At 40.4% G+C, this 10,857-nt stretch overlaps 2 protein-coding genes across 2 annotated transcripts; both read left to right on the top strand.

Annotated features, from left to right (window-relative positions):
- The first annotated feature begins 5,652 nt into the window (after positions 1–5,652).
- LOC146509849 (V-set and immunoglobulin domain-containing protein 10-like 2) lies at positions 5,653–8,186 on the top strand. Its single transcript, XM_085174379.1, has 4 exons — positions 5,653–6,062; positions 6,310–6,606; positions 6,715–6,972; positions 7,878–8,186. Exons 1-4 carry the CDS (start codon positions 5,828–5,830, stop codon positions 8,162–8,164), a joined length of 1,077 nt encoding a protein of 358 aa, XP_085030505.1. The 5' UTR covers positions 5,653–5,827; the 3' UTR covers positions 8,165–8,186.
- Positions 8,187–8,963: 777 nt separating this feature from the next.
- On the top strand, positions 8,964–10,602 carry LOC146509848 (V-set and immunoglobulin domain-containing protein 10-like 2). Its single transcript, XM_085175495.1, has 5 exons — positions 8,964–8,976; positions 9,105–9,380; positions 9,611–9,889; positions 9,988–10,245; positions 10,571–10,602. Exons 1-5 carry the CDS (start codon positions 8,964–8,966, stop codon positions 10,600–10,602), a joined length of 858 nt encoding a protein of 285 aa, XP_085031621.1.
- Positions 10,603–10,857: the final 255 nt, after the last annotated feature.

Raw genomic sequence — 10,857 nt, 5'->3', positions numbered from 1 at the left:
GGTAACTGAATTTGTTTGTGTGTGATAGTTTCACATACAAACAAACTCTCCCATGTACACAATTATGCACTTACGGTGATTTAAATCCCTCAGGGATTTAGCTAATTATTTCAACGTGCAAAAGAAGCAGATTAACAGCGGGATCAAGAAGTGTCATCCCCACTAATTGTAAGAACAACCAGAAATGACACTTTAGCTTCCTAATGCTGAAGTCCTGTTTATTTAAAATGTGGATTTGGGCCAACAGCTTAGTAGCTGTTGTAGCTTAGTAATAACATCAATGTTACAGCTTAAAACATGAACACTTAAATCACTTAAATCTTCATCATTCTGACACTGGTATCATTAACTATCATTAACTGACTGACTACCCAAACCATGTTAATTAAAACATTTTTTAATGCTTAATTTGTGTGTTTTGATTTAATGATTATAATGGCCATTATATTTACAATCTAGATGTTTAAAAAAACAGATTTATTATGGATTCTATGTCTGGCTCATAGCCCCCCTCTCTCCTTGTCAGCTGCTACTTTCAAATGTGCAGTTTTTATAGTGAAAGCGAGTGCATCGACTCACTCTTGAGTCTGCTGCTGCCGCTGGGCTTTAAAGTTGATGGATATTGTAATCAGTTTCTGATTGTACCAAGGGAACGCCTTGTTCCTCTGCATAAATCTGATCAGATTTACTATTAAGCTCTCAGACAATAAATATATAAATGCATACGTTGTACTTCCATAAAATAAAACTGCTCCGAGTGGCACCAGGCTCAGATTATTTTCTTTTGGTTTCATTTTCTGATTTATTATGACCCTTAATATCTTGTTGGGATTTGATGAACTGAAGCTAAAACTGATCTCATCTCACATTACATGCTACCTAAAAGTCCCTACTGCTCCTCTACAAAGATAAAAACTTTCTTTAAAAAGAATGATTAGGAAAAATGGACCCCAAGACCGTGCATACATGCAGGATCAGTTTTTTATTAACTGGAAATATACATCTTGGTATGTGCAATGATAAAGACCATGCTACGAGGAAACATGGCAAATGACTGCAAGATGCCAGATATCTAAATCAATTTCAACACTAATCCCATCAGTAGAGGTTAAGCTTCCCATTTGCTCCTCATATGATCCGATGAAGAAATCTGAAGCCTTTGATTTCACTGTTTACCTAACAAAACAAAGATACAATAAAAAAAAACATTGTTTGATCTTACTTTGACTATACAAATGAATATTTTTGCTGAGATCCTCGCCTACTAAATCATTCTTGTTTTTTGCATAAGATATTTTTGTATTTAAGCTGACACTAAAAGAAAAACAAAGGGCAAAGAAAATATAAGAAGATATTAATCTCTTTTAATCCCCCCCTTTTTTTATTCCTGAGCTTTGAGTGCATCCTCTGCGAGGCTATATGAAAATGACTGTTGATAACATTGATCAGCATTCCCACTTTGGTCACCGCTTGAAGAGGATGATGTAAAACAATAAAATAAAAACTGCACTCTATGAATATGAAAAAAAAGGATTTCATTACAGTAAAACCTCTGTGAGATTTTCACATGTGAAAGACGTGTAGAGGAATGTCAGCTTCATCCAGTGCAGCCTTGGCTGTATGAGTAGTTGCGTGAAAGGCTAACTCATCCACTCATGCATATGTCTTGCATAATAGATGATTTTGGTATAACTGATATTCTAAACCAGCAGGAGAAACAAAGACGGACAGAGAGAAAGGAAAGACTCATTAATACTTCGGTCTAAATCAGTTTACCGATCCTCCGTCCCTTCCTGCTCTCAGTCTTGTGAAGTCAGTCTCTGCAACTGGATTCCCCGAGAAACTCGTGCATCAGAAAGACAGAACCATGAAAACCTCAGGCACCTGAGGGCAGGCAATAACGTGCTATTTTCAGGGCCACAAAATATTCACCTTTCAATCTCAAACACATTTTTTTGGAGTAAAGAAGTTGTTGGACTCAAGATCATCATGATACCATGGTGGCACCACTGCTAGGACTGGCTGTTCTGTTTCTAACTACCAGTCTGGTCACTTTGGGGGCAAATGGTAAGAGTTTTCCAGTGTCCGTGGATTAATTTACACTTTTATTGTTATTGTCTACATAACATCAGACACTAATTATTATAACATAATCTAAGTGGCAAGTTAATTTAGATTAAGAGAAGTAAATTTTTCAGTACCTGCAATTCTGTTGGAATTATTGCATAACAGACAAACTAGTAAAGGCTTATTACAATTTCTATGGTATTTTTTTTACTCTCTGTCACATTTCAAAATTCATTATGCTCAAAAAAATGTGAGACTTTTGTACTGTTTTTTAAACAGAAAAAACAGATAAATCTGTTTGTATTTGTCTCACATGGATCAAATGATGATAAACAGAACCTTGCAGATGAAATTAAAAACAAAGAAGAAGGAAAATGTGTTTGAAAAACTGAATCTGGCATTAAAAGAAATTTTAGAATTGCTTTTTATAACATTACACTGCCTCTGAAACTGACTGTGTAATCAATCCTGCAACCAAACACTGACCGGGCATATGACACCACCGTCTCCTGTTGCTTAACAGACACCCACAAACAAAGTGTTTGTGTGTGGGTCCATTATTTTATTGACTCACACACATTGTATGCCTCCTCCAGATGTGCAGATCAATCATAAAGGGGAGGTGGTGTACCAGGACACCAGTGTGTATGGGGTGGTGGACAACGCGGTGACCCTGGAGTGTGGTACCACCGTGCCTGACATGTATATATGGAGCTTCACCAAACCCGGCACTGAAGCAATAAAGGCTGTGGTGTATAATGTGGGTCAAGGAATAAAGACCCAGAAGTTGGCTGAGACACTCGGCCAACCAACAGTCATCTCAAACAGCTCAGCTTTACAGATTGAGAAGCTCCCTCTGGCATCACATGGCTTATTCACCTGCCAGGCCTTCTATGACATAACACAGGAGGCCAAAGTCTACTACTACTATGTCCATCTGACTGTTCGAGGTAAGAACTCCCCTCAGAAACAATGTTCTTCCTAAACACTCTCAGATCATGGCAAAAAAGAGCTAGTCTGCATAAGGTGAAAAACTTCAGCAGCTTTATAGAAACTAATATTTGAAGCAGTTGCAAAATAATCTTGGAGAAACTAAAAACCTTTGGGCCATCTTTCATCTTGGTGCCCTATGTGTTGACCAAACTTTAAAAACAATAGTTAATGGACATAATTTTAATTCTATAAATATGTACATATAACGACAGCATTAACCAAGAGTCACGAAAGAGAGAATAGTACACCAAATGTGGAGGCCAAGAAAGTGAAGGCATAAAGTGACACCTTGATGTCCACACAAGTGTGGGCCCTTTTTTCATATCACCCTACACACAGTTTTGGAGCTCAGTTGGTCAACACAACCTGCCATAAATTCCAAGATGCTTGTCAGTGTCACCTGCTGTGATCAGTGATTCTTGATTCGAACTACTAGCCATCAATGGCAGTACTTCGCTTTGCTGCTCAATGTAGTAGCAGATGTAGAAAGATGTGTTTCAAAGAAGTTTCCAAAGAGACTTGCAGTGGAAACGTGGTTTCCACTAGAGCGATACAAGAGGAGAGCTTATGTATTTGGTTGCTCAGAAAATTACCAAGAAGGTAACTGTGAGCCAGGCTGTTTGTCTTTGCAGGCAAAGACCAGATCCTCCTCCTTGTGCATGCAGCAGTTATCTTGTTTGCTGTACTTGTCTCAGGTCTCTACTACTACAAGCAAAGATTCATTCTCTATACATGTGTCAGAGCAGATATGAAAACAGGGCCATCATTAAATATGCAGATGACTCTGTTATTGTCAGCTTACTGAAAGAGGGTGAAACTAACCACGGTCCAGTCATTGATGACTTTGTTCAGTGGTGTGAGGAGTCTTATCTCCAATTGAACATATCTAAAACAAAAGATATGGTTATTGATTTTAGGAAACAACAAAATGGGCACGGAGTCACTTTAATTAAAGGTCAGAAAATAGAGCAAGTACAATCATATAAATATCTTGGGACCATAATCAATGAAAAACTGAACTTTGATCAAAATTGTAAATCAGTTTGTAAAAAGGGTCACCAGCACCTTTATTGTCTTAGGAAACTTGCTCATTTCCACATTGACCAAAAAATTTTAACTTTGTTTTATCGTTCTTTTATTGAGTCTGTTTTATCCTTTTGTTTGGTGGCATGGTTTGGTCAGACCTCTGTCACAGAGAAAAACTCTCTAAATCAGATATTGAGATGGTCCAGTCATCTGATAGGTGATCCACAGTCTTGTTTAGCCCTCCTGTACTCCAAGCAGGTACAGAGGATGGCTTTATCAATCCTTAAAAATGGTTCCCATCCGCTAAGGGGTGAATTTCAGCTTCTTCCCTCAGGACGGAGGTTTCTATTTCCGAGATGCAGGACAAAGTGTTATAAAAATAGCTTTGTCCCCGTTGTCTGTGAAGGTTCTCAGTCATCCAGGTCATCGTAGTCAAAGGAGCTTGCAAAGAAAAGCGTCTGGACTTCTTTAAGTTACTTGAAGACGTTTCACCTCTCATCCGAGAGGCTTCTTCAGTTCTAAGGTCAAATGGTGGAGAGTCCCACCATTTAATGGAGTTGAATGGTGTGATGTTTGTGACTGGGCTATAAGTGCAAAAATTAGGTCCTTGGTACTGGGGGGGGGGGGGGGGGGAGCCTTGGAAAGATTAACTGATATCAAAACCTCTTCGAAGCTGAAGATTGTGTTATTTATTGAACACTGTGACTCATTTTCAGTGAAGACGGTAAACATACCTTCACGTGTGTAACTTTATCTTAACCACAGTGCCTGTCAGCAAGCCTTACCTCCTCATGAACGATGCTCCTCCAGTGGAAGGATCTATAGTGTGGATGAACTGCAGTGTGGAAAATGGGACTGGACCGATCCTGTATGTGTGGCACTATGAAACCTACAATGGTAACACCACAACCTTTGAAATGGGCAACAGCAGCATTATTAACATGACCAACGTTAACCGCAATCACACCGGTTGGTACCGCTGTGTGGCCAGCAACGCCGTCAACAGCGAGAGCTCCAAACGTCTATGGCTGGACATCCTCTGTGAGTGTAATTAGATCAGGGAGACCTATTTCTTCATTTGTAATTCATTTCTTCATTTAACAATTAAAAGAAAGTATCAGCATGTAAAAACTTAATGCACTGCAGGTCAGTGTTTTGAGCATTTTTCAGTTAAATTTATTTACTTCTGTATTGTTTCCATCTAAAAAAAAAAGTAATGCCTTGTTAAGAATTAGGCTTTTATCCCCAAATTCAAAAAGTGCTGATCACAGTACAAAAATTATGTAATTATCTGAATTTTTAGGGAATTACACATATTTTTAAAAAAGTTCCAGTTGTTATGAGTTGTCAAAAATTAAAAACAAAAGTTTCTGCACTTGTATTTTAGATTCTTATTAGAGCTGATTCAAGTTAGGGTTAATTTAGCTGCTGTATGTCTCAACTGCTAATGTAAAACTAAGTAAGAGTCCTACTTTAAACTGGATTTCTTATTAGCTTTCTGTAATTTGCATATAACACGCCTGTGTTATGTGGGCTTGGGCTTGAAGTTTTCCTTGTTGATAAAGCTTGTAGTTAGTGATGGATCAAGTTAGAGTTAGTTTTCTTTCTGTCGCATAAAACAAAGATTTCTTTGTTTCACAGGTACATAACACGCCTGTGTCCCTTATTTCTTGATTTGCGTTCATATTCTTTCTCCTCAGTTGGACCAGACATTCCTCAGATAGACGTGACTCCGTACACTATGACCAGGCGGGGTTACACAGCTCTGGAGACGGAGGCTGTTTCCTTGCTGTGTGAGGCCCAGTCCAATCCAGCCAGTCAGTACGTCTGGTTCTACAACAACTCCCAGGTCTACACCGGGCAGAAGTTCACCATCACCAAGATCCTCCGCATGCACACTGGCGACTACACCTGTTTGGCACAGAACACCAACCTCAACACCAGCTCCAATAACACCATCAGCCTGACTGTCTACTGTGAGTGTGACCTCTGACCTCGTGACCATGCTATTAATCATCTTACTCCTCTGTCAATCCTCGTATGCTGCACTGACCTGAGCTGTTCCATTGCTGTACTGCATTTCACCAGGATTATAAAACACTACAATGTCATTAAAATCACAATTTCACATTTTTAATAAAACACTACAAGCAACTTTTATTTTCATCTTTCTTGTTCATGAATATCCTACCAACTTCTAACTTCAAATGTTATCCCCCACAGACCCCCCAGATGGCTCCCCGTCCTGTTCTGTGGAGCCGGCTCTGAATCACACCTCTCTGCGGCTGCTGTGTTCCTGGCCTGGTGGTTTCCCCTCACCTTCCCTCCACTGGACTGGAGACCTGATACAAGATCAGTCCAACACAGCCCAGCAAACAAGTTCAGCCTCCAGCACTACCATCCTCATCAGCACTGCAATCTCGCTGCCCTCTGGAGGCCCGACTTCTAATAACAGCTTGTTTACGTGCGTGGGCTCCCATCCTGCCCTGAAACAGTCGACACAGTGCAGCACACGCACATGTGGGTGCAGAAATGTCAACAAAGAACAACAGAAAGTTAAACAAATGAGAGTGTAAATGTGAAGATTATACACTTTCAACATCACTCATTTGATTTCTCCTCCATCAGATATTCCCCCTGCAGAGCCAGTGTGTTTTGTTGAAGTGACTAATGACAAACAGTACTTCATGATGTCCTGCTCCTGGGAAGGAGGGTTCCCTAAAGCCTTGGTGTGGTGGGAGGGACCTGCGGGCCAGAGCAGGGGTGGAAAAGAAAACTCCAACATCCTGATCCTTCCGTACGGGACAGCTCACAGTGGGAAACCTTACACCTGCTATGCCAGGCACCCACTTCTGGTTCAATCCAAGACCTGCAGCCTCACACTGGGTCAGTGCGAGTGATGTTCAGCTTACTTACAATCTGAGAACCATGTTATCACTTCTACATAAACATTTCACAAAGTTTTTAAAGGATCCTTGAAATTCTAAGCCTTTGAATTGTGACAACTTTATGTACAAATCCAGACATGTTTTAGACCTTTTTAATGGAAGGAAAAATGCCATTATTAATATATTTGAAATTATATTTTCTAATTCAGGATGTTACATAGAATAAGTTAAAATATGTCACATTTACCTAAGTGATGCTTTGTTATAACAAATGTTCATCATACGAATTTGCTCAACCACATGAATTCAATTTAGTTTTATTTATAAAGCACCATATCACAACAGGAGTTGCCTGAAAGTGCTTTACATTGTAAGATAGACACTACAATAATACAAAGAAAGCAGAGAAAACTCCAACAATCATATGACCCCCTATGAGCGAGCGCTTTGGCGACAGTGGGAAGGGAAAACTCCAATTTAACAGGAAGAAGCCTCAAGCAGAACCAGGGTTGCTAAGGGTCGGGCATCTGCCTCGACAGTTTGGGGTGAAGAGAGGAAGACAGGACAGCTGTTATGAATAGAGAAACTACTGTATTCATAGAGACCAAAAGAATTTATTTTACCAGTTTGTAAACATGCTTTATATTTCCTATTAAATCTGCATTTTAATATATGAGCAGGCCATTACAGATGTTGTCTGGTCAAACCAAGAACAAAATTATACTGGTTGAGAAAAACTTTGGGACAAATATTATGAAGTCTTTGGGCCCTTTCTTAGGTTTGAACCTGGATTTGACTAAAGCTTACATACCAGAGGTTAACATATAATCTATATTTTTAGTCAAAAATGTGACAATATTCTTCTTCAACAGACCTGCATGTATGATTATGTCTTAAACACAGTGTCTGTCAGTAAGCCTTACATCCTGATGAGTAATGCTTCTCCAGTGGAAGGATCTTCAATGTGGATGCGCTGCAATGTGGAAAATGGAACTGAACCGATCCAGTACACCTGGCACTATGAAACCTACAATGGTAACGCCACAACCTTCGCACTGGGCAACAGTAGCATCATCAACATGACCAATGTCAACCGCAACCACACTGGCTGGTACCGCTGTGTTACCAGCAACGCCGTCAACAGCGAGAAATCTGACCGCCTATGGCTGAACACTCTGTGTGAGTTTTAATATATAAACATTTTTAAAACAAGTTTTCAGGTAAATACATTGGAAACTACAAGCAATTAAAAGCACACAACTGTTACAGACCACAAGTAAGTAAAATGTTTTGTTTTCTATACTTGGATTTTTTTAGTACCCAGCATGATTCATTTTTTCTTTGATAAATTTAAAGAGAATGTGCTGGTATCTGGCACCAAGATTTTAGCAACAGATCCTTTAATTCCCATACGTTCCCATACGTAGGGCCTCCATAGATCTGAATTATATGGCCGACAAATCCCACAGATGCTCGAAAACACCTCAGACTTGTTGTTGTGCTCCTCAAACCATTCCTGAAACATTTTTACTTTGTGGCATGGTGCCTCTATCCTGCTGAAAGAGGCCAAAGCCAACAGCAGAAGCCTGCTGATGCTGTCTGCTCTTGTTAATCATAACAGCACATCTCCTAAGTTGGCAAGAATCCTGAAAGTGGCACAGGGACCAAGAAAACCATGTCATTGTCTGTACTGTCTTCTTCTTGTTTCCTGTAATATCAGGAACAGAATTAAAAGTCCCTCTTTTCCCGTAATTACTCATTTACATAATATCCTCAAAACCTAACAGTAACATTTTGACCCAAAAGAGAGTGCTCTCAGAGTGCAGGCTTACTTGTTGTTCCTAGATTTTCCTAAAGTACACTGAGAGGCAGAGCCTTTAGCTATCAGGCTCTCTCCTGTGCAGCTCCTTCTTTGGGTTTGGGAGACAGAGAGCTACTCTACTTTTAAGATTGGGCTTGAAGCTTTCCTTGTTGATAAAGCTTGTAGTTATGGCTGAATCAAGTAAGGGTTAGTTTTCTTACTGTAGTATAGAACAAGATTTCTTATCAGACTAATATGAGTTTTGCACACAACACGCCTGTGTCCCTTATTTCTTGATTAAGGGAAAGAATTCATATTTTTCTCCTCAGTTGGACCAGACATTCCTCAGATAGACGTGACTCCGTACACTATGACCAGGCGGGGTTACTCGGCTCTGGAGACGGAGGCTGTTTCCTTGCTGTGCCAGGCCCAGTCCAATCCAGCCAGTCAGTACATCTGGTTCTACAACAGCTCCCAGGTCTATACTGGGCAGAAGTTCACCATCACCAAGATCCTCCGTATGCACACTGGCAACTACACCTGTTTGGCACAGAACACCTACCTCAACACCAGCTCCAATAACACCATCAGCTTGACTGTCTACTGTGAGTGTGACCTCTGACCTCTTGACCATGATTTCAACTCCTTTGTCGGCCCTGTACCACTACCGTGTGTTCTTCTTCCTTGTGTACTCACAGACACACAAACAATTTCTCTTGGGAAGTGGAAATATCGAATGACGAAAACACTTATTTTATTCTGATATAATAATTTCCACCTAACGTCTTTAGTATCGCTGCCAAACAATAACCTTTTCTGTGTCATATCCCCACAGACCCCCCTGATGGCTCCCCATCCTGTTCTGTGGAGCCGGCTCTGAATCACACCTCTCTGAGGCTGCTGTGCTCCTGGCCTGGTGGATTCCCCTCACCTTCCCTCCACTGGACTGGAGACCTGACACAAGATCAGTCCAACACAGCCCAGCAAACAAGTTCAGCCTCCAGCACTACCATCATGCTGCCCTCTGGAGGCCTGACTTCTAATAACAGCTTGTTTACATGCCTGGGCTCCCATCCTGCCCTGAAACAGTCGACACAGTGCAGCACACGCACACGTGAGCGCAGCAATGTCAACAAACAGTAAAAGATAAGTTAGTGGCAGTTTTGTGATCATGTATCTGAACATGTTTATATCTCTCCTCTCCTTCATCAGATATTCCCCCTGCAGAGCCACTGTGTTTTGCTTCTGTGACTAATGACAAACAATATCTGACGCTGTCCTGCTCCTGGGAGGGAGGGGCCCCGAAAGCTTTGATGTGGTGGGAGGGCCCCGAAGGTCAGAGCAAAGGTGGAGAAGAAACCTCCAACAACTTTACCCTTCGCTATAGCACTGTACAATTTGGGAGACCTTACACCTGCCATGCTAGACATCCACTTCTGGTCCAAACCAAGATCTGCAGACTCAAGCTGGGTCAGTGCACATTTTCGTGATGTGATGAGATTTATTCATTCTTTTTGATCGATGCTGATGCAATGCAGAGTCGTATTTGTATACACAGGAAATTATTTGGAGTGTTCCTTCCACCTGAAAACAAATGATCTACCTTTCAGTAAACTAACATGATTTTAAAATCAGCATCTGAGGTCCTTTGATACAACACATGCAATCACTGACCACCAGCTAAAAAATCAATATGTGATGTCTTACTACCCAAAATTATACACCAGTACAAATATATTCAAAATGATCTTATCAGTGTTCATAAGCTGGGGTATTTTTTATTTTTTATTTTTAGGGTTCATTGTGCCTCTAAAGCTGACCATTTAAGAGTTGTCTTTGCTTGATCTATTTAAAAAAATCTCAGCAACAACAATTTGTCCTTTTAACTCTGCAAAACACGACTGGTTAAGTCTGAGCATAATGACAAATGGTATACACATGTCCCTTTATCTTCATAAAATAGTATCACTGCATCAGCATTTATTAGTCATTTTGTATTTAACATGCCCACATCAGATTAAAACTATACTATTCGAGAAACTTTAAGGCTCTTTCTCAGATTGGCCAAAAGTTCACATATAG

This window comes from Neolamprologus multifasciatus, chromosome 10 (assembly GCF_963576455.1).
Source record: "Neolamprologus multifasciatus chromosome 10, fNeoMul1.2, whole genome shotgun sequence".
Classification (NCBI taxonomy): domain Eukaryota; kingdom Metazoa; phylum Chordata; class Actinopteri; order Cichliformes; family Cichlidae; genus Neolamprologus; species Neolamprologus multifasciatus.
Note: the sequence above shows the minus strand (reverse complement) of the source record. Positions and strands in the feature narration are given on the sequence as shown.

What these genes read in the sequence shown, in the direction of transcription:
- LOC146509849 (XM_085174379.1), top strand. Translation starts at nt 5,828, where the DNA reads ATGACCAGGCGGGGTTACACAGCTCTGGAGACGGAGGCTGTTTCCTTG. An exon ending in CATCAGCCTGACTGTCTACT is followed by an intron (nt 6,063 to 6,309) that starts GTGAGTGTGACC and finishes TATCCCCCACAG; the next exon opens with ACCCCCCAGATGGCTCCCCG. An exon ending in ACAGTGCAGCACACGCACAT is followed by an intron (nt 6,607 to 6,714) that starts GTGGGTGCAGAA and finishes CTCCTCCATCAG; the next exon opens with ATATTCCCCCTGCAGAGCCA.
- LOC146509848 (XM_085175495.1), top strand. An exon ending in ACAGTGCAGCACACGCACAC is followed by an intron (nt 9,890 to 9,987) that starts GTGAGCGCAGCA and finishes CTCCTTCATCAG; the next exon opens with ATATTCCCCCTGCAGAGCCA. An exon ending in GATCTGCAGACTCAAGCTGG is followed by an intron (nt 10,246 to 10,570) that starts GTCAGTGCACAT and finishes TTTTATTTTTAG; the next exon opens with GGTTCATTGTGCCTCTAAAG.